General features: G+C 39.1%; 1 protein-coding gene and 1 non-coding gene across 7 annotated transcripts in view; one reads left to right on the top strand and one right to left on the bottom strand.

Annotated features, from left to right (window-relative positions):
- The window catches only part of MTR (5-methyltetrahydrofolate-homocysteine methyltransferase), a 108,629-nt gene that overhangs the window by 1,477 nt on the left and 81,208 nt on the right, over positions 1 to 25,944 (top strand). For 4 of the 6 annotated variants that reach the window (XM_077894380.1, XM_077894382.1, XM_077894384.1 and 1 more), the window contains exons 2-9: positions 2,175 to 2,389; positions 4,752 to 4,811; positions 6,285 to 6,374; positions 7,974 to 8,043; positions 9,840 to 9,932; positions 11,299 to 11,405; positions 13,500 to 13,559; positions 14,314 to 14,408. In XM_077894380.1, coding sequence (XP_077750506.1) covers positions 2,175 to 2,389; positions 4,752 to 4,811; positions 6,285 to 6,374; positions 7,974 to 8,043; positions 9,840 to 9,932; positions 11,299 to 11,405; positions 13,500 to 13,559; positions 14,314 to 14,408 — 790 coding nt within the window. The remainder of the gene's footprint in view (positions 1 to 2,174; positions 2,390 to 4,751; positions 4,812 to 6,284; positions 6,375 to 7,973; positions 8,044 to 9,839; positions 9,933 to 11,298; positions 11,406 to 13,499; positions 13,560 to 14,313; positions 14,409 to 25,944) is intronic. The other 2 variants (XM_077894381.1, XM_077894386.1) reach the window with 2 other exon arrangements.
- On the bottom strand, positions 18,883 to 18,994 carry LOC144313173 (U6 spliceosomal RNA). The gene has a single exon (XR_013378898.1). It is a non-coding gene; the product is annotated as a U6 spliceosomal RNA (small nuclear RNA).

Below are 25,944 nucleotides of genomic sequence, written 5' to 3'. Positions count from 1 at the left end.
TCAGCAGCACAATGCCTTAGCTAAATGAGGGAAATGCAAAGCAATATACTTCTGTTTTCACTGTGAGAGATACTGGGGAGAATCTGCCCTTTAAGAGCCTGATTAGTCAATGGTAGACTGTACAGAATGTTCTGTGCACAGTGAACCGAATATATAGATAAATATGAAGGTGTTTTGGTTATCGTTGCTCTTCGTGGGCTCTCAGTGACTGCTCACCTTACCAGGGGAAATGAGAACTGTTAAGGTGACTTACTGTTATGAAAAGGTTCTGGAGGGGCAGCGCTGATTAGAAACCAGTGAAAGACAACCCCCTACTGGAAGAGCTTGGGGAATACATAAGGATAACAGTGAACACTTAAAACCAACACATCTGGGAAGAAGGCCTCTTAGTTTCCCTAAAAGGGAAATCTTAAGCCCTAAAGGATAAATCAGCATGTGGACGATGTAGAAGCAGTCAGTTTTTAAGGGCCTCCTTTTGGGTGGGGGGAGTTTTGTATTCAATGCATCTAATTCCCATTTTATTATGTATCTCCTTTCATGTCACTTGATGTTCACACTTCTCTTGGTCCCACAAGTAGCCTGTTTCCCATATTGCCATGTATTCGTACATTTCCTAGTACTCTTGTCTGTGTAGGTATTTTTAATTGATATAAATCGTATCTTGGTAGTTACCAATTCCTGACTCTTGGACTCAGTATTACATCCTCGTAGTGTAGCAGTGCAGTACTCCCCAGGAGCATCCACCACATTTTACGTGGCCATTTCCCAAGGTTGTCTCCAACTTGTCACTCTCCCCAGTGTGTCACTCCTATGAACATCCTCTTCCATGTTCTCGATGGATCTGAGATTTTGTTTGGGGAATCTATCCTGGATTGAGATTGCTGGGTTTTCTGCATAGTTAATTTTTTACCAAGTTCTGCTAGGCCTCTCTCCAGAATGGCTCTGTCCAGCAAGCATACTTGGGTTCAGATTTTCATTAGCATTATCCAGTCTCCTAATTTTTGCCCATCTATTGGGTGTAGATGGGTATCATCTTGTTTTAATTCACATCTGATTGCTAATGAGTTTCAGCATCTCCTCATATAGTTGTTCGGTATTATTTTCCCTTCCCTTGACTATTCGTGTCTTTATAGGAGTTCCTTGTACATTATGACTGTTGGTCCCTTTCAGTTTTAGACATTGCAGAATCTTCCTCCAAGCCATAATCTGTTTATTATGTTTGTCTATGGTAACTTTTCTTCTCTTTTCTTTTTCTTTTTCTTTTTTTTTTTTTTTTTTTTTTTGGTAACTTTCATTTAATAAGAATCTTAGTTTTTATGGAACCAAATTCATCTTTTTTTAATATTACAGGTTGAGCTTTTTGAGTCTATGTCTTTCCCTACTTTAAAATAATGAAGATATTCTATATTTTATTTTTTCTTATTTTATAGGGATGTAGTTTAATAGTATGTTATAATATTTAGTGGGACAAACAACCTCTTTCTACTTTATCAATATTAATTTAGCTTTTTCTGCACTTTTAGTCTTCCACATAGAATATGTTTGTCAGATTTCTAATTAAAAATCAGATGTTTTGTTTAGAGTTTTAAAAAAAGCTTTGATCTCTTGCATATATGATGACTCCTTTCACATCATTTCAGAATTTGTATATGTGGGGGTGGGATTGTTTTATGGCAAATAGTAAACAGTTTATATGTCTGGACTGAGAAGTGACTACAGCAGGGACCCATGGAAAAGTGCTTAGACTTTTTATGAAAATGGGACGAGAAGAGAGGCGTGCTCTACCGTCAGACCTGCAGTGGGTACGGAATTGCTCTTCCGTAAGTGCAGAGGGAAGGCAGAGGGAAGTGCAGAAGTAGAGTCCAAGCTGTAAGAGGATTATGAGGTGGAGGAGGGTGAATTTTGGAGCTCCCAACAGAAGACTTCTTTGAACAGGATTGTAGAATCTCCTACAGATGGAGAAGGATTTGGAGCTAAAACAAAGGTTTAGATAGCAGATGTGAGCTGTGTTGAAGGTACCCAAGAAAAAGTGAACCAAGGAGGAGGCTCAATGTTAGAAATTCTCAGGGACTCCAGTTAGCACAATTTTGTGGCTTTCTAGTATTCTTAGAAACTTTCTCCACACATCGTTTTTCCCCCTGATTTTGAAAGTTGGATTTTCACTTTCTTTAAAGCAAGTGTGAAGAAAAGCCTGCAGGATGAGATTGAAGCCATTCTGCGGGAGAGGATTATGGTACTGGATGGAGGGATGGGGACCATGATCCAGCGGCACAAGCTGAGTGAAGAAGACTTCCGAGGTCACGAATTTCAAGATCATGCCAGGTCACTGAAAGGCAACAATGACATTTTAAGTATAACTCAACCCAATGTCATTTACCAAATCCATAAGGTACAGTACCCACCACGTTTTCTGTTCTTATCCATTATTCTGTGAGCCACTTCCTGTGCCAAGAGCTTTGGAGGATACAGAAGAAAGAAATGATTCATTCACAAAGAAGGTGTTGGACATCAAATACAGGTCCTGCACTGTGATGAGCATTTGGGATAAGGAGATGAGAAACATAGTTTTTGTGCTTTCAAGGCAGTTCAACTCCAGTGGAAGACCGTAAAAATCTTGGACAAATTGAGATTGTCACATATGCTACTTTAAGTCACCACAGCAGCCCTTACAAAGGTGGTGGTTATTCATTCTTATTTTGTAGATTTGGCAGTTCAGGATCACGGAGGTTAAGGAACGTCCCTGATGTTAGGGAGGATTCCTGACTTGAAATTCCATGCTCTTCCATTCCATTTTTCTGTCTGCAATAAAAAGTTAGCCAACATAAAGAAATCAGGAACAAGTAACTGGGGGCAGTAGATTTTTAAAATTTAGAAATAGGGATCCCCGGGTGGCTCAGTGGTTTAGCGCCGCCTTCAGCCCAGGGCGTGATCCTGGAGTTCTGGGATCGAGTCCCACGTCGGGCTTCCTGCATAGAGCCTGCTTCTCCCTCTGCCTGTGTCTCTGCCTCTCTCTCTCTCTCTCTCTCACTCTCTCTCTGTGTCTCTCATGAATAAATAAAATCTTAAAAAAAATATTGGAAATAAACACAAAATGGAATTGTTTGATAGGTTGTCATCAGAATTTCATAGAATTACAACCAGAAGAGATATTAAGTGATTGAATCTGTTTTCCTGGTTTGAATTCAGTTGGAAGGACAAAGCATATTTACCAGTGAAGGGAGAAAGTTTTATTTTCTTGAGAAGGGCATTGTTACAGGTGTTTCAGGTTATTTTATTTTATTTTATTTTATTTTATTTTATTTTATTTTATTTTATTTTATTATTTTATTTATTTTATTTTATTTTATTTTATTTATTTTATATTTTTTTATAAATTCATAAGAGACACAGAGACATAGGCAGAGGGAGAAGTAGGCTCCCTGTGGGACTGCAGTACTCAATCCTAGGATCCCAGGATCATGACCTGAGCCAAAGCTCAACCACTGAGCCACCCAGGTAAATCACCTGAACAAATCACTTTGTGATTAACTGATCCATCAAGAATGGAAAGGATCATTCTGTTGTGTGGTCAAGACTTTGTTCTAGGTAAGATGCAGAATGGCATTCATTCAAAGAAAAGCAAAGAATGCCTTGCCTTTGCTTATAATGAGAATTCTAGGTACTAGAAGATTTAAAATTGGTCCTCGAAAAGGTGTGATTCTGCAGGAAGAATGCTAACTAAGTTTTTCTGGTAGGCCTTGAGAATATGTAATTAAATCCTATTATAAAATCCTAGTCTCTTGTAGATTGGGAACGTCATCATGGGTATGAATTGCTTGGTATGGTTACAAATACACTTCATGTAATGCAGCTGATGAAATCACGTGAACTATCATGCCCTGTGGCTTCATCAGTATTATTCATGTAGATTATCACTAGATAAGAAGCTTCCGCAGGGCAGGAATTTATGCCTGTTTTTCACGACCAAATCCCTACTGCCTAGAACATTATCTCCCACACAGGAAGTGCTCAATAAATATTTGTTAAAGGAAAGAATCCTTACTCTTTGTATTAGGTAGGCATCTAGATGGAACAACAAGGTTCCCATGATAGGTCCATGAAGCAAAAATGGCTGTAAATACAATAATGTCTGCCTGGGTGTCCCATTTCTAGAGAACTGGAGAACATGTTGTGTTCATGGATGAAGAAAGGAAACAGGATGGTTTTCTTTTTTCTCACACATGACATGAATCAGATCCCCTGAGGTTTAATTTTAATGGACTATCCAAGTTATACTTGTAATGTAATGACAGTAAGCTGCTCTGGTTGTAATGTAGGTGCCTGATCTTAAGCTTTTGGTTGCCAAGACATTCATTTCAAAGACATCCATCTCCTATTAAACATGACACCTACTAGCTGAACAACTATATAGCAGGCTAATCCCACCCATGAAGTTCTGCTTTTGGATGCTCTGGATGACCCAGACAACTGACTGTTTGAGTGGCCCTATTTTTTTTCTTTCCACACCCTGACTCCCACTCTTATGTTTTAAATTTGGCAATAAAGAGTGAAACTGTCAAACCCTAGGTGTCCCATCCTTGTACCTCAGAGAAGGCAGAAGCTTGTGTCTGTGGTCACTCCACCCCCCCATCTGCCTCTTGCCCCTTCAAGTGTGGCCCTGGGCCTATACCCTTCAGGACTTCTGCGTAGTACACTTTTTTCTCCCCAAAGTTCCCTATGATTGTTGCTGAAATGCATTTTGCAATTATCAGAACCACAACTTGGACTCTGCCCAGGGAAACGTTTGTGGGAGCTGGCCTCAAGGAGGACAGGTGAGTGCCTTGGGCATTCTAGTGGCATCACTGTCACAAAACTGAATTCAAAACCTCTGTTAGCCTCTAGAAATGCTGTCCTTAATATCCTCCTCTAATCCTGACAGAAGTGAGGAGCAGAGAAATTCAGTAGCATGCCTCATATCACACATTTTTTTAAATTAGCAAGAGTAGGATTGGAATTGAGGGTTGTCCTGCCTAGGGTTTAGGCGTGGGATATTGAGCCAGGAAAAAAGGCATAGAGAAAGGATGAAGAGCTAGAAGAAACACCTTTTAAACTATATATCGTGGAAAATTTCAAATCTACACAAAATTGGAGAAAATTGAATTTAAATTTTTTTATATAATTGTAAAGAGAATACGTGTTTAGTGCTTAAAAAAGAAGTAACTAGATAATATAGAAAGCCATAAAAGGGAAAATCAAAACCAGGACATAACAATAACAAGACTTAACTACTATTCACATTGTTTAACTTATATTTTAATCTAGTATTTATACTGGGATTTTAAAAATATCTGTAGAAGACAACTGTTTGTGTACATGTATGTTTTAAACTTCTTGGTCTCATATTTTACATTTCAGTCAATTTTGGTTTCTACTCAACAATGCTTTTGGCGATCTTTCCATGTCAGTATATGTAGATATACACAATGTTTTTAGCTGTCACAAAGCATGTTACAAAATGGTTATATTTTCATTTCTCCAGTTTTTTCTAATTGGTGGATATTCAGAATGTTTGTCACTTATAAATATGTCTAAATCTTGGTTTTCATTTCCCAGATATTCTGTAAACAGTGTTTATCACTTTGGGAGGGGTTGGGTTAATTTACTTTTGGACGATCAAGGGAATTGAGAGATTCCAGGGTGTTCATCAGATTAAGGTTGAGAAGGTGTTGTCCTAAAGGCAAAAGGAGGAAGACAGGTTTCAAACATGGAAGACCGGAAGGCACCAAGATCCTCAGGGTTCTAGGAGGAGTGCGGATCTGGCTCAGATGGACCAGCAGATTGGGACCGAGACAATTATGGGCAGACCTGGGCTCTCGGAGACAGCGCGGTTGCCAGTGGGGATCAAATTGTGCTGAGACTGGAAAGTGCCATCCTAGGCCAGAACTTGTGTTACTTGTGTCATTGTACAGCCACCCGGTGGAGTCGGGTTCTAGTACTTTCCAGAGAGGAAAACGAAACTCAGAGTTTAAGGAACTTGATTCCATTTATATGGCTTAGCATATGAACTTCATCTGAATTCAAGCTCTGCGTTTGTTTATTTACACCACATTCCTTTCTGTGAAACACTTATCTATTTCTGCATCTCTGGCCCCTAGTTGCAGTGCCTGTGCTCAGTGAATGGTCACAAGGTGTGTGGTGGTGGTGGTGGTGGTGGTGGTGGTGGTGGTGGTGGTGAGCAGACGTGTCTGTTGTGGAGAGACAAGTTCTAAAACTCCAGAGCAAATGATACTACTATCTCGTTGCAGGATTACTTGCTGGCCGGGGCAGATATCATTGAAACAAATACTTTTAGTAGCACTAATGTTGCCCAAGCTGACTATGGCCTCGAACACTTGGTAAGAGTTCCATTTTGCCATATCTCTAAGATGTTCCTGAGCATGTGCTGCATTGATGGTTGCTAGTGAGAAAACCTCCAGAAGTTGCAGAGTCAGGCTAATGCCTAGCTGTCTGTTTGTGGTCAGCCTGGAAAAACCATTTGAATCTCTCTTCTGGTTATGAATACAGCAGACCATTCATTTTCTAACTGATTTCTTTTGCGGGCAAGTGACCAAGTGAAAACGAGCTTGTTGTGCAGCATCTGCTGATAAAGGTATAAAGATTGGCTCTGTGCGCACCATTTTTATGTACTGGGTGGCAGATTTGTTTTTTGTTTTTTGTTTTTTTTTAACTGTGGCAAAACACATGTAACATAAAATTGACATCTTAGCCATTTTTAAGCATACATACAGTTCAGTGGTATTAAGTACATTCATGTTGCTCTGCAACCATCACCACCTTCCATCTGCAGAACTCTCATCATCTTGTAAAACTGAATCTCTATACCCATTACATTAAATAATCACTCCCCATCCTCTTCTCAGCCCCTAGGCCCCAGAAACCACCATCATTACTTGCTTTTATTATGAATTTGACTCCTCTGGGTACTCCATGTAATGTCTGTGTGGGATTTTTCCAGACATGCCTCTGTTTCAACACAACTCTGTCTTCTCTCATGATGTTGGGACTTTGTGGGAATCTCATGTCTTTTGGGTTATCAAGGGAAAATGATTAGTTTTATGTAATTTAGGGCAGGAGTTGGCAAACTTTTTCTTTAAAGGGCCAAGTAAGTAAATATTTTAGGCTTTTTTGGCCATATACAGCATCTCCTCAACTTTCTCACTGTAGTGCAAAAGCAGCAATAGACAATATGTAAACGAAGGAGCTTGATTGTGTTCCAGTAAAACTTTATTTATAAAACTGGACCAGACTAGATTTGCCCTGGGAGCTGTAGAATTTGCCAACTCCTATTTTAGGATATTCTGGTTTCTTAATTACTAAATAATGAAAATCCACAGTGCATAGGATCTGGGAAGGGGTCCTGAGGACTGCAAGTCTAGAACCTTCCAACCTGCTATGGGAAAAGGTTTCAGGAGGCTTAGGAACCTCTTTAAATTATAAGCATTACTCTATGTGTGCTTACTTTTTTATTTCCTAGTGAGACCTTTACTGAATTCTAAAGAGGTTGATAATCCTCTCCAAAAAGTTCAGAACCACTGAGTACAATCGCTATACAGTGAAGGAAATCAGGGCTCAGAGAAGTTGCTAAGGGAACTGCAGGTGCTGAGAAGATCTGGTCCTTGAACTCAGGTCTCTTGCCTCTGAAGCTTTTACTTTTTCGAACTAACAGAGTATTTAATGGCATCAGCTTATTCTTTGACCTACCAGATGTCCAAGAGATTGCCCATTTTTACCAGTTAGCTCATAGCTTAAGAGAAGAAGCTAAAAGCAATTCTCCAGGACTCTTGGCCTTCCTGCTGCCTCCATACCTGTGGCAGCTGATAGACCTTCTCGGCTAAGATTTACTGAGTAAAACTGGCTTTTATAAGGTCATGAATTCCTTATTTATTGTGTAGAGGAAAAAAAGTTCTAGCTAATGTTTGTGGTTGATATGTTAGGCCTACCAGATGAACAAGTGCTCTGCAGGAGTGGCCAGAAAAGCAGCCGAGGAGGTATCTTTCCAGACGGGTAAGGGACTTTTTCTTCCTCTTTTTTATTTTACAAAGATAATTCTTTTGAGATTCTCAGCTATAATGTGCTGTTCTTATTGCACTTTTTCCTTTTGTGACAAGTGGCCCACTAACAACATGGCAGACACTGATTTGTACTTGTGTGTAGGTTACTCCTTTGCAGTTTCATAATCAGAAATCCATATCTCTCTGAATTGATTCTGTCTCTCTGGGCCTTAGGCTCAGAGTTTACTGTGCATTTTCTTTAGTGGGGGTTTTAGCTTAACTTTGTAACTGTGGCTACTTTGTATATTTATAGTTATAGCTTCTTCCTATATTTGCAGCTAACATGATTTTCCTCCTTTTTGGAAGCATAGTATTAGGTGACTAAGATGACAGCTGTCCTGGTTGTTATGATTAACATTAAGATATTTGATTTTATCTCTTTAAAGCTACCCTCATCCTTGAGATAGGCTTACTTAGGTAAAGAGATACTGCCTTTAGAGCATTTTCCACTTCCTATTATTAATGTCCTTGAAGGCTCTGTGCGGCACAGGAGCATGGTGTTAGATTCAGTCTTGCTGGGACGTGAAAAGTAGCTCCCTGAAATAACTCGCCTCCTGGCTGACTGCCATAACATGACTTGGGCGCCAGCTGGTGGGGAGGCTTTGAGGGAGGGAAAGGAATAGAGGAAATGTATAGAGCCCCTCAAGATTTGGAAATGTAAAATTATTGCCAACAGAAGAAAATATAAAGCAAAGTGGCTAAGTTGGACACAGCATACTAACAAAGACTGAAGCCATTCCTGGGAACTCTGCTTCTGAGAGAAAGTGTTTAAATCCATGAATGTGCGTGGACTGCTACCCCAACAGAGCCACAGGTCAGAGAATATTAAACCTGCCAAAGCAGGGAAAGATGAGGACATTTTTCTGAAACGCACATTATTTAGCTTTGGGGAAGGTTACCTGCTCAAAGGCTGGGTTATCAACTAGTCAGTAGTCTTCTCCAGTTAAATTGAAAAGTGTTAAGTAACCCAGGTTACTGAGTGGTTACCATCTACCAGAAGTGATGGGCAGTGTTCCCCCTGGCTTTGGTTATGACATGTAAATGAACCTAACTTTTGAGGCTCTCTTAGAAGCACCTAGACTCTAGCCTGGAGGAAAGGTTATTAAATAATTATGAAAAGAGCTCTTAAAGTAAGATTTGGTCTGTCTCATACTTTAATTTTAGGCTTTATAATTGCTGATCCTGATTTAGTATCCCCCACCCTTACCCCGCCCAGCGAAGGGTGTGCAGCACGGTACTGGCAAGCATCGCAAGTTGTGTTAGAATCTGTATTAAGTTCAGGATTTCTTAAGAATAAGGGGAGATAATTTGTCCAAACATGGCTGTAGAGATAGAAAAGGGTTAGTTACTGAAATGCTTTGATGCCAGAGAGTTGAGAATTTGTTGTCTTTTGGATTGGCTTAGCAATAATATGTACAATTCCCTGTATTTCATAATTTTCCCAGTGGGGCCCAGGACAGCTCCCATCATCACAGACACATTTTCAGTCAAATCTGGTCATTGTCTCACTGAGTGTGATAAGACTGTAACTAACCTCTTGTTGGTCCAGGATGGGTCAAGTTTTGTTAAATTTTTTTTTTTTTTTAAGTTTTGTTAAATTAAGAATGTAATTTGTGCTTTTGTATTTCAGTTGTGGATGAAGGACTATAGACCTATGTTCTAGGGAAAAATCTTAGAGCCTTTGTTGAGTCACAACAAAAAGGTCAAGCTATTTAGAGATTCTTTACACTTGTTTTTCTTTTCCCAAAGGAATTAAGAGATTTGTGGCAGGAGCACTGGGTCCAACTAATAAGACACTGTCTGTGTCCCCGTCGGTGGAAAAACCAGATTATAGGAATATTAGTGAGTATCATATTTGATCTTTGACCTTCTGCAAGTGCCTCTGTTTCAGTGATCTTAAAATCTGTAAAATGGGATCACTAAAAGGGTTACTGTAACTTAATGGACATAAAGGGCTTATAACAGTCCCTAGAATATAGTAAACATCTAAATCAAAAGTCAGATCTTATTGCTGTTGTTGTTATTATTATTATTTTGAGTTTGCTTTCAAATGTGCTTGGTTATTGTGATAGTGTTTCTTTATGAGCTGAGGAAATAAAACTAATCAAGAGAAAGCTTTAAACTGAGAAGTTGAGCAAATGTGGACACCAGGCCTTGGTCTATTATGGAATAACCCATTAGGTTTCCATTTTATGGCAGAAAGTATCCAAACTACATAAACATACTAGCATTGTTGACATTATAAACTAGTGTATTGAGATTTTATTAAAAATCTAGGTCAATTTCTTAAGCATCAAGACAATGAAAAAAAAGAATTAGACTTAGTTGGATGATACTGATACTTTTTATGGTGAAGAATTTTGTGTAGATGAAAGGTTCAGGCAAGTATGGTTTGTGGTGCTACTGTACTTCTTCACCAGGGGATTACTCATATGGGGCTTATACATGGTCTATGGCCTCTGGTCTAGGCATGACCTTGGGGGACAAACTTTTTCTTTCTCCTGTGCTGTATATAGCAAGGATAAAGGTACTACTTAGATTTCTCTACTGAATATCTAAGCTTTTTTCTTTTTTTATTGGAAGGAAAATGGGAACAGGGATGAGCTCTCAAATGGAAATGGACAACTCAAGATGTTTCTAACAAAGTTTTTATCCAGGAACAATTGAACACTTTGGTTTCAGACTGAAATTGCCCCTCAGTCAGGTTTCCTCTTGCGCAGGGATTAAGTCCACAGGACTGAAGCCTTTTAACACAGTGAGTGTGAGAGCATGTGACTAGACCCCCTCCCCCCATATTTCCAAGTCAGGGTGACATGTTTCTCTATGTGTTCCTCACACACATCCCTTAACTGACTGATTAAAACCATCCTGGAAGGAATGACCTGCTTTAAAGATGTGGAAAGTAAGGGACAGGGTTCAAGAAACCATGTACCTTCTTGCTCACTCACTCATTCTTGGCTTATCCATGGGAAGCGGAGGTTGTATGGTAAGTGTTTAGGAGAAATAGTGTTTAGTCTATAGGTTTAATTAACATCACTACCCTGTTTTTTTAATTTGGTTTCTCACAAAAGGTGATATTGTTCGTGAATTAAGCATTATAAACCAACAATAGTGGTGAGTTGACAGGTACCAAGCCTAAACACAGCATGTCCTGGCCATTGAGAGGATTTTGATGACTGATGTCCTGGATGTGATTTATTTTTTGCAGCATTCGATGAGCTTGTTGAAGCATACAAAGAGCAGGCCAAAGGGCTCCTGGATGGTGGAGTTGATATCTTACTCATTGAAACTATTTTTGATACTGCCAATGCCAAGGTGAGTTGAGGGAGATGAAGGGGACAGCTGGGTGGGGGCTGTGATGAGTCCCCCGGTGGGGTGAGATGACCATCACAGCTGTTGTCAAAGTTAAATGAAAGTCTTCTGTTCGATTCTGTTCTTGAGGATTTCTAGTTGAGGCCATCTAGTTGATGAGAAAAACTTCAGTAGATTCTCTTTAACTTTCAAAAGCATTTTTCAAATTATGAAAGTACATGTCCACATGTACACATACAGCTATTAGGTGCACAAATGCAGATGTAGTAATATATATATGTATATGTAACCATATAATATATATATGTATGTATATAACATATAATATATATATGTATATGTAACCATATATATGTATGGTTCTAAATTTAAAAGGTATATAACCTTTTAAACATATAATATATATATGTATATGTAACCATATATATGTATGGTTAAATTTAAAAGGTATATAACCTTTTAAACATATAATATATATATGTATATGTAACCATATATATGTATGGTTCTAAATTTAAAAGGTATATAAATGTGTGGAGTAAAAAGTAAATATCCTTCCTTCTGTTCCTTGGTTATCCAGGTCTTTCCTGGTATGGCTACTGTTATTGGCGTGAGGTTCCTGATAGACATGCCAGACAGGTAGAGGGAAGTGTGATACAACATTCTTTTGATTACTGAGGAATGGTTTCCCCCATGATGCATCTGGAATTTATTTTGGAGTGAGGAATGTGGTAGAGATCTAACTAGGTACTCTTTTTGCCTAAAGTTTACCTAGTTTTCTTAACACTATTCAATATCCTAGTATTTCCCAGTGATAAGAACCATGTGGAATGTCACCCATACCATCCTAAATTCAGAAGTGCCTCTGGGTAGAATTTATTCCAGTAATCTGTCAGATATCACACCCCCTTCCTGCTATTTTCTGTAGCATTGTGATTAAAATACATCTGAGTAGCTGGTAGGCTTGCATTAACCTCCTTCCCCCTCTATTTTTCCCCCAGAATTTTCCTGGTTATTCTTCTTTGTTTATTGTCCATAAGATCTTTAGGATCAACTTGGCTAGTTCTAAAAAAAAAAAAAAGGGAAAAGGAAAAGAAATTCTCATATTGTTGATTTAATTAATATGCAAAGGAACCCCACCATCACACTAAAGGTATACACTAAGGGCAGGTTGCATTCTGACTTCAGAAAAATGTGAGAATTCCTCTTGGAATCAAGAAATATAGTGATAAAAAAAAGATGTTCCCTAGAACTTAATACATCACGGGTGTGCACAGAGTAGCTTGGCATTTGTACCTTTGCAGACCATTCTGAGCTCACACTGTTGTTTGTAATGACACACACCGTTCGCTCTGTACTGACTGTGTATATATGAGGATGTGGAAGATGGAGGCATTCTCACTTAATTTTGACTGGGAAAAGGAAGAAAGAGCATAGCTCTTGAGCTCCTCTTCGGAGGAAATATTAGTTTGTAAACTCTCATATTGTTTTGTTTCAGTATGTACAGTGTTCTACTTAAGAATGGGGTGTTGAGGGATCCCTGGGTGGCGCAGCGGTTTGGCGCCTGCCTTTGGCCCAGGGCGCGATCCTGGAGACCCGGGATCGAATCCCACGTCGGGCTCCCGGTGCATGGAGCCTGCTTCTCCCTCTGCCTGTGTCTCTGCCTCTCTCTCTCTCTGTGACTATCATAAATGAATTAAAAAAAAAAAAAAAAAAAAAAAGAATGGGGTGTTGGGGGATCCCTGGGTGGCGCAGCGGTTTGGCGCCTGCCTTTGGCCCAGGGCGCGATCCTGGAGACCCGGGATCGAATCCCACATCGGGCTCCCAGTGCATGGAGCCTGCTTCTCCCTCTGCCTATGTCTCTGCCTCTCTCTCTGTGACTATCATAAATAATTAAAAAAAAAAAAAAAAAAAAAAAAAAAAAGAATGGGGTGTTGGGATTGTACCTTACAGGGAGGACATGCCTCTTCCCCAGAGAATGTGATGTCTATCTTATCTAGAGAGTTTTGGGAAGAGGCGGCATTCTGATTAGCCAGTTAGACTGGCCAAAGATACAGTCTCTCAAAAATAAAGCTGTCTTCTTTTTACCTCTGACAGGCAGCCTTGTTTGCACTCCAAACACTTTTTGAAGAGGAGTATTCCCCCAGGCCTATCTTCGTAAGTTCGAGAATTTGCATGCTGAATTTTGTCTTTTATTAATACTGTCATTTTGAGGGTAGGGTTTTCATTTTCCCAACATAGAACTATCTTTAGTAATCTATTAGGAACCACCCATTTCGGTTTCCTCTCCCCAGTTCACCAGCTGTAGACCAGTGGCAGGCTTAGCTCTGGAAATGCTAAGAAAATGAGCCCCGAAATGTTTGGTGAAAGGCAGGCCATTCCAAAGAAGCCTTGATGAATTGGTCTCCTGAAGTGAAAGTCTTTAGGGACTCCCGCTGATAAGAGCCCCAGGAGAGGGGGCTTGCATGCTGATCAAAGTACCCAGAAATGACAACACCAACCTGCAAGGAGGCCAATCCACCGGAGAGTCCCAGGATTTCTTGTTGGGAAAAGAATAGAATCAAATCAAGGGGTGTTAGATGAACCAGAGGTGTGACAGCCAGGACAGCCTGAGGTCTCTGGGAACGCCTTCTGCAGTGGCACTGGATGTGTGAATTCTAAATCTTTGTTGGTCACTGCTTTTGCCTCAGTGACTTTCCCTGACTTCCTGACTTCCCTGGCTTATCGACTCCTCCCCACAATCACTTTGCCTGTGTCCTTTTTGACTGTGATGAAAAGTGCTTCCTTGGGGAGAGCTCTACACTTTTCTTCCTTGTAAAACAACAAAGTTAGCATACTCATTTTATTTCATGTTTGTGACCATGTTCTTAACTTGAGTCTATCATGGACTGTGTTTACTTTGTTAATTCAGATTTCGGGGACAATTATTGATAAAAGTGGGCGAACTCTTTCTGGACAGACAGGAGAGGCATTTGTCATCAGTGTGTCTCATGCAAGCCCACTCTGGTAAGTGATCATTCTTTGACTCCATTCCTTTTAGAGGGATCTTCCCTGATGTCTACAGAACTCTCCCTGGGAGGGTATCATTCCTGCATATTTCTGCTGAACTGCCTGAATGGGACGCTGGCTCTCTGGGCAGTACATTCAGACTTTCCTTAAGGACATCAGAAGACCACTGCCTGGGGCAGCCCCGGTGGCGCAGCGGTTTAGCGCCGCCTGCAGCCCGGGGTGTGATCCTGGAGACCCGGGATCGAGTCCCACGTCAGGCTTGTTGCGTGGAGCCTGCTTCTCCCTCAGCCTGTGTCTCTGCCTCTCTCTCTGTGTCTCTATGAATAAATAAATAAAAAAATCTTAAAAAAAAAAAAAAAAAGAAGACCACTGCCTGAAGGGGTCAATTTGAAGGGCTGGGAGATTGCTCCTACCCCTGGGATTGGGCACATGGTTGTCTGTTTATTTGTAAATGTGCCCCTCACAATGTAAGGCTATGCTCGGCTCAGTTGGAATGCTATAAAACTGCTGCCAGTGCTTACGTTCTTAGGGCAGTGCTTTGCAAGGTTTTTTCACTTCCTGCTTATGGGGCAAACAGAAGCAGTCCAGCTTGGGGTAAGGTGGGAATTCTAAAGGTCAGATTTTTTTATCTTGAAATTTAACCTGGTTTTGGGGTGCTGGGGTGGCCCAGTCAGTTAAGCATCTGACCCTTGATTTTGGCTCAAGTCATGAGCCAAAGTCATGGAGCATCGGGCTCGATGCTCAACACAGAGTCTGCTTGAGATTCTCCTTCTTCCCCTCCTGCTTGTGCTTTCTCTCTCTCTCTCTAAAATAAATAAATCTTAAAAAAAAAAAATTAACCTGTCTTTTGCATTCTATTTTAAAATATCTTCCATTTATCTTATCAAAAATGTTTTACATTACATACCATGAGTGAAATGGAACCTCCAGCAGTATGTACTATTTTCACCTTTGCCTTTTCCATACATTTACTGATCTTCCTGCCTGGAAGCTGTGCCTGCCCCTGCCCAAAACACACACACACACACACACACACACACACACACACACACACAAACACACACACACACAGTCATACTCTTGCTGGCTCCTTGTTAGCATTTAAGAATCATCTCCAGGGTCCTTTCTAGGGAACCTGCCCTTTCTGACTAGTGCAGGTTGATGTTCTCACTCTGTTTGAGTATAATTTTTGCCACAAAATAATAGTAATGGACATTTATTGAGAGCTTGCTATTTTAAGTGTTTTATGTGAGTTATTTCTTTTAATTCTAGCCACAACACCTTGAGGTGGGCACTGCTACTGCTGTTCATGTCCTCATTTTGATGAAAAGGGAATAGAGACACTCGGGTTGTCACTTGCCCAACATCAAGTCAGTCAGTAGTGAATCTGGTGATAGGAGCACGCTTGTAGCCACGGTGCCATACCACATTTTATCAATTATTTGATGTTTTTTTTTCATGTTTTAATGTTTCTGGTTTCATGACATGTCTTACAGTTGAGTTAATGTGAATTTTTTTTAAGAATTGCTATTAATTTAGAGTTTGTTGTCATCCGGTTGATTGGGGCTGATAATTAAGAAAGTAACTATTGAACTTGCCTGTGATTGACTCCTTTACAGCCTATGAGCTTTTTCAGAGCAATGTCTTAATCATTTGTTTCTCTAGTGCTTAATAAAGTCCTTGGCATGTAGTGTGGCTGCAATAAATGTTTAACAGAAAAACTAAAGATAGGAAAGTGTAGGGGTCTCTGATGACAAACAATATCTAATTTACTCTTGAATTTTTTTTGTCTTTCCTCATATACTCTGAGCATTCCTCCTTTCATTCTCTGGCTCTCTTCCCCATCCCCTTTACTGAGTCTTAATTCATGATCTGATTGGAACCCCTAGATATGTAGATGAACATGTACATTGCCCCAACTGTCATGTTCTCAGAAGACATCCTGAGAGGATGTTCTGGCCCTGCCTCACTTGCAGGAGTCCACAGATGGTATTTTTATGGAGTTTCAAAAATTTCTATTTGTTCCTTAAGCAAACATGAAGTTAATTTTGACTTTTGACCCACTCAGTGGTTAATTTTTTTTAAAGATTTTATTTATTTATTCATGATATACATAGAAAGAGAGAGAGAGGGGCAGAGACACAGGTGGAAGGAGAAGCAGGCTCCATGCTGGGAGCCCGAAGTGGGACTCGATCCCGGGGCTCCAGGATCACGCCCTGGGCCGAAGGCAGGCACCAAACCGCTGAGCCACCCAGGGATCCCCTCAGCGGTTAATTTTTTAAAAATTGTTATCCTATAAGTCTGTCTATGTCTTCAACATTCATCTGTACCCCTTTCACAGAGAGAATATATCTGGTCTCCAATTTGTTGTGAATCTTACAGACCGAAGGGACAGGTAGGCAGATAGATGGCAGCCCAGGAATTGGAGAATTGTATCAGGTCCTATTTATATTGTTCCAGGTTTGGAACTCTGAGTAGTGCCTACTGGTTTTCTTTCTAGTTCAATACTGAGGGTCAATCTCAGTAGAGAGGAGTCCTGTTAACAAATATATGATGATTTTTAATAAATTTGTGTATATATGTATATACACATATATACACATGTATATATGCACACATATATAAACAGATAGTATGTAACAAGGTGACTGTGAGAAACTATTGCTTATTAATTCCTGATTATTGCAAACTGTACATATGTTAACAAAATAATGTGTAACAATGAGCCTTTATATAATTTGAGCCTTTATATAATTTTTATTCATTGAGCATTAATTGAAATCCTACTCTGTGCCCTGGAATACAGGCAAATGTGAAACAGTCCACACTAGGAGAAATACATAAGTGAATTCAGATGTAAAATGTCAACTGGTATATAGAAATATGAACAAAAATCTGGCAGTACATAGGATCCATCCTATCCACCTATAATGGTGTCCTTGCGGCAAGGACTGCTTTGTAGAGAAGGTGACATTTGAGCTGGTTTTTGAAGCATGAGTCAGAATTTGCTAGGCAAAGGCAGATGGGTATATCAGAACGAGCAGATAGGATAAGGACTGTATTTTCCTGAAACATTTTCACATATCTGATTTCACTTTCATTTGACCCTGATTGCCAGTTGGGCATAGTTTTCTCATGCAGCAAATGAGGAACTGAAGCCACCTAACTATTGAACCAGATGAGTTAGGATTGGAATGAAGTTTAGCAAAAGTCTAGGATCCTTTCTACTGGTAATGTGATGATAAAAAAATTTCAGTTTATTATCTGGTGTTGAGTGTGGATGACAGTAGCACAAGATAAACAGAGTAAAAGCATTCCAAGTGGAGCTGGAAACTGGTGCAACAGAACAGGTTTATTTGAGGCTTGTAACTTAGTCATGCACAGGACCTAGCAATCTTTTTTTTTTTTTTAATGGAGGTATAACTGACTTAAAATATTATATTAGTTTCAGATATATAACACAGTGGTTTGACATTTGTATACATTGCAAAATGATTGCTACAATAAATCTAGTTATCTTCTGTCACCATACAAAGTTAACACAGTATTACTGACTATATTTCCCATGTTGTACATTACCTCCCAGTGACTTAATCTTTTGTAACTGGAAGTTTGTGCTTCTTGATTTGTACCCATTTCACCCTCAAACCCCCTCCCCTCTGGCAACTATCAGTCTGTTCTCTAGACCTGTGAATCTGGGTTTTGTTTTTTTAAAGATTTTATTTATTTATTTGAAAGAGCACAGACAGGGGGTTGGGGAGAGGGAGAAAGCAGACTCCTTGCTAAGCAGGGAGCCTGACATAGGGCTCAATCATGACCCTGAGATCATGACCCTGAGATCATGACCTGAGCTGAAGGCAGATGCCTTACTGGCTGATCCACCAGATGCCCTATTTGTTTTGTTTTTTTTTAAATTCTACATGTAAGTCAAATTATGTGATATTTGTCTTTCTGTGTCTAACTTACTTCACTTGGCATAACACCCTGATTGGCTAATAAGTAATGCTGCAGTGAACATAGGGATACATGTGGGGGTTTTTTTTTTTTTTTTTTGAATTAGTGTTTTTCTTTTCTTTGGATAGATGCCCTGTAGTGGAACTGTTGGATCATATAGTATTTGTATCTTTAATTTTTTGAGGAACCTTCATAGTGTTTTCTGTAGTGTGGCTGCACCAGTATGCTATCCCACCAACAGTGCACAAAGGCTATCTTTTCTCCACATCCTCACCAACACTTGTTTCTTGCCGTTTTGATACCGGCCAATCTGACAGATGTCAGGTGATCTCATTGTGGTTTTGATTTGGATTTCCCCAATGATGAGCAATGTTAAGCTTCTTTTCGTGTGTCTGTTGGTTGAATATCTTCTTTGGAAGAATATCTATTCAGCTCTTCTGTCCACTTTTTTTTTTTTCTGTTCACTTTTTAATTGGATTTTTTGGTTATTGAGTTATATGATTTCTTTAAATATTTTAGATATTAGCCCCTTATCAGATAGATGATTTGCATGTCACCTGTGTGCCGGGGCCATGCTTATCTTCTCTGTATCATTCCAGTTTTTGTACATGTGCTGCTGAAGCAAGCACCAGAGGTATGATTTGTAGACATCTCCCATTCCATACGTTGCCTTTTAGTTTTATTGATTGTTTTCTTTACTGTGCAGAACTTTCTTAGTTTGATGTAGTCTCAGTTGTTTATTTTCTTTTTTTTTTAAAGATTTTATTTATTTATTCATTCATGAGAGACACAGAGAGAGAGAGAGAGAGAGAAAGAGAGAGAGGCAGAGACATAGGCAGAGAGAGAAGCAAGCTCCATGCAGGGAGCCCGATGTGGGACTCGATCTCGGGACTCCAGAATCGCGCCCTGGGCCGAAGGCAGGCACTAAACCACTGAGCCACCCAGGGATCCCCTCAGTTGTTTATTTTCATTTTTGTTTCCCTTGTCTTTGGAATTAGATCCAAAAAAACATTGCTAAGCTTGATATCAAGGAGCTTGCTGCCTGTTTTCTTTTGGGAGTTTTAGGATCTGGTCTTTAATCCATTTTGAGTTTAGTTTGGTGTATGGTGTTAAGAAAATGGTCCAGTTTCATTCTTTTGCATGTAACTATCTGGTTTTCCCAACACCATTTATTGGAGAGACTGTCCTTTCCCCAGTGCATATTCTTGCCTCTTTTGTTGTAAATTACTTGACATGGGTTTATTTTTGGGCTCTCTTTTCTTCCATTGATCTTTGTGTCCATTTTTATGTCAATACTGTTTACAGTAGCTTTGTAGTATGATTTGAAATCTGGGCATGTGATATCTTCAGGTTTCTTTTTCTTTCTCATGATTGTTTTGGCTTTTTTTTTTTTTTTTTTAATTTATGATAGGCACACAGTGAGAGAGAGAGAGAGAGGCAGAGACATAGGCAGAGGGAGAAGCAGACTCCATGCACCGGGAGCCCGACGTGGGATTCGATCCCGGGTCTCCAGGATCGCGCCCTGGGCCAAAGGCAGGCTTTAAACTGCTGCGCCACCCAGGGATCCCCTGTTTTGGCTTTGAGGGTCTTTTGTGGTTCTATATAAATTTTAGGATTATTTGTTCTAGTTCTATGAAAAATGCATTGGAATTTTAATGTGATTGCACCGTAGATTGTTATAGAATCTGTAGATTGCTTTGGGTACTATGGACATTTTAATAGTATTCTTCTATTCCACAAGCATGGATATCTTTCCATTTCTTTGTGTCATCTTCAGTTTTTTCATCAGTATCTTACTGTTTTCAGTATATAGGTTTTTCCACCCTATTGGTTAAATTTATTCTAGGTGTTTTATTCTTTTTGATGCAATTGTATGGGATTGTTTTCTTAATTCTTCCTTCTAATAGTTTGCTATTTAGTGTACAGAAATGCAACAAATTTTTTTTTGGTGACAAGAATTGTGTGTCCTGCTTTACTGAATTCATTTATCAGTTCTAGCAGTTTTTTAGTGGAGTCTTTAGGGTTTTCTATATATAGAATCATATCATTAAAAAAAATCATATCATATGCAAATAGTGAATTTTACTTCTTTCCAATAGAATGTCCTTTATTTCTTTTTAGTTGCTATAGCTAAGACTTGTAACTAAGTCTTATAGCTAAGACTGATACCGTGTTGAATAAAAGTGGAGAGAGTGAGCATCCTTGCCTTTTCCTGATCTTAGAAGAAAGGCTTTAGCTTTTCACCATTGACTATGCCATTACTTGTAAGTTTGCCATATAATGTTGAGGTGTGTTGCCTCTATACTCTCTTTGTTGAGAGTTTTTATCATAAGTGGATGTTGAATTTCGGCAGATGCTTTTTCTCCATCTTTTGAGATGATCCTATGATTTTTATGTTTCATTGTATTCACGTGGTATATAACATTGGCTGACTTGTCCAAGGATGTTGGACCATCCTTGCATCCCTGGAATAAATACCACTTGATCATGGTGTATGATCCTTTCAATGTATTGTTGAATTTGGTCTGCTAATATTTTGTTGGGGATTTTTGCATCTGTGTTCATCAGGGATATTGGCCTGCAGTCTTCTTTTTTGAAGAGATGAGTGTCTTTGTCTGGTCTTGGTATCAGGATAATATTGACTTCTTATGGAGATTTGGAAGCATTTATTCCTCTGCAGTTTTTTGAAATAGTTTTGGAAGGATAGGTATTAAATTTTCTTAGAATGTTTTGGTAGAATTCTGAGTGAACCCTTCTGGTCCCTGACTTCTGTTTTTTGAGAGGTTTTTGATTACTGCTTCAGTCTTCTTACTAGTAATTAGTCTATTGAGATTTTCTTTTTCTTTGTGATTCAGTCTTGGAAGGTTGTAGTTTCTAGGAATTTATCCATTTCTTGTAGGTTCAATTTGTTTGCATATAATCATTTATAATAGTCTCATGATTTTTTATATTCCTGTGGTGTCAGTTGTAACCTCTCCACTTTCATTTCTGATTTTATTTGAGCCATCTCCTTTATTGTTAGTGAGTTTAGTTAAAGGTTTGTCAATTTTATCTTTTCAGAGAACCAGCTCTTAGTTTCTTTTTTTTTTTTTTTGGTTTTATTTTTATTTTATTTTATTTTTTTAATTTATTTTTTATTGGTCTTCAATTTACTAACATACAGAATAACCCCCAGTGTCTTAGTTTCATTGATCTTTTCTATTTGTTTTTTAGGCTCATTTATTTTTTAAAATATTTATTTATTTAGTTGAGAGAGAGAGAGAGATAGAGCATGAGCGCGCGTGCACAAGTGGGGGAGGGGCAAAGGGAGAGGGAGAGAGTTAGAATCTCAAGCAGCTCTGATTCCCTGCTGAACACAGAGCCTGACTCCTGACTCGGGGCTCGATCTTAGGACCTTGACAGATCATGACCTGAGCGGAAATCAAGAGTTGGCTGCTTGCTTACCTTACCCAGCCAGCTAGGTCCCTCGTCTATTCCATTTATTTTTACTCTGAACTTTATTATTCCCTTCCTTCTGCTGACTTTGGGCTTTGTATACTCTAATTCTGGTTCCTCTGATGGAAAGTTAAATTGTTCATTGGAGATTTCTCTTAATTCTTGAGATTGGCCTCTATTACTCTGAATTTTCCTCTTAGAAAGTCACTTTTGCTGCTGCCCATAGATTTTGGTGTGTCATATTTCTGTTTTCATTTGTCTCTAAGTATTTTTAAATTTCTCCTTTGATTTCTTCTGTGACTCAGTAGTTCAGTAACCTGCTTAATCTCCACCTATTTATTGTTTTTCCAGTTTTCTTCCTGTAATTGATCTTATCTGGTTTTATACCATTGTGGTTGGAAAAGATCCTTGATATGATTTCAGTCTTCTTTAATTTTTTTGAGACTTGTTATGTGGCCTACCTACCATGTGTTGTAGGGAATGTTCTGTGTCCACTTGAGAACGAGAGTGTGTTCTGATGCTTTTGGATGGAATGTTATAGGTATCAGTTACACTCATTGGTCTAATATGTCGTATTAAGGCCAATGTGTCCTTATTGATTTTCTCTCTGGATGATCACCATTGATGGAAGTGATGTGTTAAAGTCCTCTATTGTATTGCTGTCACTTTCTCCCTTTGGCTCTGTTAATAATTGCTTTATATATTTTTTTGCTCCAATGTTGGATGCATGTATATTTATTATTGAGTTTTAAGAATTTTTACTTTTGGTTATCATTTCTTTATTAAATATATGATTTACAAATATTTTCTCCCAATCTGTGGTTGTTTTCTCATGCTTTTAACAATATAGTGTCTTTCACTGAGCAGAAGTTGTTGGTTTTAGTGAAATCTAGTGTATCCGTTTTTTCTTTCACTGATCCCACTTTCAGTGTTTTATCTAAAAGCTCATGGCTAAACTCATGGCCATCAAAGTCTCCTGTGTTCTTTCTTTCTTTTTTTTTCTTTTTCGAAGTTTTTATTTAAATTCAATTAGTTAACATATAGTATTAGCTTCAGGCTGTATTTTTTTTTAAATTTTTTAAATTTATTTATTTATGATAGTCACAGAGAGAGAGAGAGAGAGGCAGAGACACAGGCAGAGGGAGAAGCAGGCTCCATGCACCGGGAGCCCAATGTGGGATTCGATCCCGGGTCCCCAGAATCGTGCCCTGGGCCAAAGGCAGGCGCCAAACCACTGCGCCACCCAGGGATCCCCAAGCTTCAGGCTGTATTACCTTTTAATATATATTTATATCTTTAATAGTTTGCTGTTTATATTTAGGTCTGATGCCTTTTGACTTACTTTTCTGTGGAAGATGTAAGGTCTGTATCTTGTTGAATTTTTTTAGATGTGAATGTCCATTTGTTGAAAAGGAAGTCCTTTGTCCCTTGGCTTGCCTTTGCTCCTTTGTCAATGATAATGATCTTTGACTGTATTTGTGTGTTTCTTTCTCTAGACTATTTCATTCCATTGATCTATTTGTCTCTTTCACCAATATCATTGATTAGTTTAGGTTTTAGTGAGTCTTGAAGTCATGTAGTGTCAGTTCTTTGACTTTGTTCTTCTCCTTCAATATCATATTAGCTATTCTGGGTTGTTTGCCTGTCCATATACACTTTAGACTCAGGCTGTTGATATCTAGAAAATAACTGGCTAAAATTTTCATTGGATTTGTGTGAATGAATTTTCTATAAATAAAATTGGGAAGAGCTGGCATCTTAACAATGCTGAGTCTTCCTAATTCATGTACATGAAATATCTTTTCACTTACTTAGATTTGCCCTGATTTATCTCTTAAGACTTGTAGTTCTTTATGTAGTCTTGTACATATTTTGTTAGAATATACCCCACTATTTAATTTGTTTTGATGCTGATGTAAATGGTACTGTGTTTTTAATTTCTAATTTCAGTAGCTCATGGCTGGTATATGGGTAAACAGTTGACTTCTGTATATTAACCTTGTATTTTCCAACCTTGCTATAATTGCTTATTGGTTCCAAGAATTTTTTAGTTGATTCTTTGGGATTTTCTAAATTGACAGGGTTTTTTTGTATATATATTTTTATTGGAGTTCAATTTGCCAACATAAGACCCAGTGCTCATCCTGTCAAGTGCCCCCCTCAGTGCCCGTCACCCAGTCACCCCAACCCCCCACCCACGACCCTTTCCACAACCCCTTGTTCGTTTCCCAGAATTAGGAATCTCTCATGTTCTGTCACCCTCTCTGATATTTCCCACTCATTTTCTCTCCTTTCACCTTTATTCCTTTTCACTATTTTTCATTATTCCCCAAATGAATGAGACCATATAATGTTTGTCCTTCTCCGATTGACTTCACTCAGCTTAATACCCTCCAGTTCCATCCACGTTGAAGCAAATGGTCGGTATTCGTCGTTTCTAAAGGCTGAGTAATATTCCATTGTATACATAGACCACATCTTCTTTATCCATTCATCTTTCGATGGACACCGAGGCTCCTTCCACAGTTTGGCTATTGTGGACGTTGCTGCTAGAAACATCGGGGTGAAGGTGTCCTGCTGTTTCACTGCATCTGTATCTTTGGGGTAAATCCCCAGCAGTGCAATGGCTGGGTCGTAGGGCAGTTCTTTTATTAACTCTTTGGGGAACCTCCACACAGTTTTCCAGAGTGGCTGCACCAGTTCACATTCCCACCAACAGTGCAAGTGGTTTCCCCTTTCTCCACATCCTCTCCAACATTTGTTGTTTCCTGTCTTGTTAATTTTCCCCATTCTCACTGGTGTGAGGTGGTATCTCATTGTGGTTTTGATTTGTATTTCCCTGATGGCCAGTGATGCGGAGCATTTTCTCATGTCTTGTTGGCCTTGTCCATGTCTTTCTCTGTAAAATTTCTGTTTATGTGATCTGCCCATTTCACGATTGGATTGTTTGTTTTTTTGGTGTTGAGTTTAATAAGTTCTTTATAGATCTTGGATACTAGCCCTTTATCTGGTAGGTCATTTGCAAATATCTTCTCCCATTCTGTAGGTTGTCTTTTAGTTTTGTTGACTGTTTCTTTTGCTGTGCAGAAGCGTTTTATCTTGATGAAGTCCCAGTAGTTCATTTTTGCTTTTGTTTCTCTTGCCTTTGTAGATGGATCTTGCAAGAAGTTACTGTGGCTGAGTTCAAAAAGGGTGTTGCCTGTGTTCTCCTCTAGGATTTTGATAGATTCTTGTCTTATATTTAGATCTTTCATCCATTTTGAGTTTATCTTTGTGTCTGGTGTAAGAGAATGGTCTAGTTTCATTCTTCTGTATGTGACTGTTCAGTTTTCCCGGTACCATTTATTGAAGAGACTGTCCTTTTTCCAGTGGATAATCTTTCCTGCTTTGTCGAATATTAGTTGACCATAGAGTTGAGGGCCCATTTCTGGGTTCTTTATTCTGTTCCATTGATCTATGTGTCTGTTTTTGTGCCAGTACCACACTGTCTTGATGATCACAGCTTTGTAGTACAACCTGAAATCCGTCATTGAGATGCCCCTGGCTCTGGTTTTCTTTTTCAATATTCCCCTGGCTATTCGGGGTCTTTTCTTTTTTTTTTTTTTTAATAAATTTTTATTTATTTATGATAGTCACACACAGAGAGAGAGAGAGAGAGAGAGGCAGAAACACAGGCAGAGGGAGAAGCAGGCTTCATGCACCGGGAGCCCGATGTGGGATTCAATCCCGGGTCTCCAGGATCGCGCCCTGGGCCAAAGGCAGGCGCCAAACTGCTGCGCCACCCAGGGATCCCTCGGGGTCTTTTCTGATTCCACACAAATCTTAAGATGATTTGTTCCAACTCTCTGAAGAAAGTCCATGGTATTTTGATAGGGATTGCATTGAATGTGTAAATTGCCCTGGGTAGCATTGGCATTTTCACAATATTATTTCTTCCAATCCATGAGCATGGAGTATTTTTCCATCTCTTTGTGTCTTCCTCAATTTCTTTCAGAAGTGTTCTGTAGTTTTTAGGGTATAGATCCTTTACCTCTTCGGTTAGGTTTATTCTTAGGTATCTTTTGCTTTTGGGTGCAATTGTAAATGGAACTGATTCCTTAATTTCTCTTTCTTCAGTCTCATTGTTAGTGTATAGAAATGCCAC

This window comes from Canis aureus, chromosome 4, assembly GCF_053574225.1.
Source record: "Canis aureus isolate CA01 chromosome 4, VMU_Caureus_v.1.0, whole genome shotgun sequence".
Taxonomy (NCBI): domain Eukaryota; kingdom Metazoa; phylum Chordata; class Mammalia; order Carnivora; family Canidae; genus Canis; species Canis aureus.
This window is presented reverse-complemented; position numbering and strand designations above follow the sequence as displayed.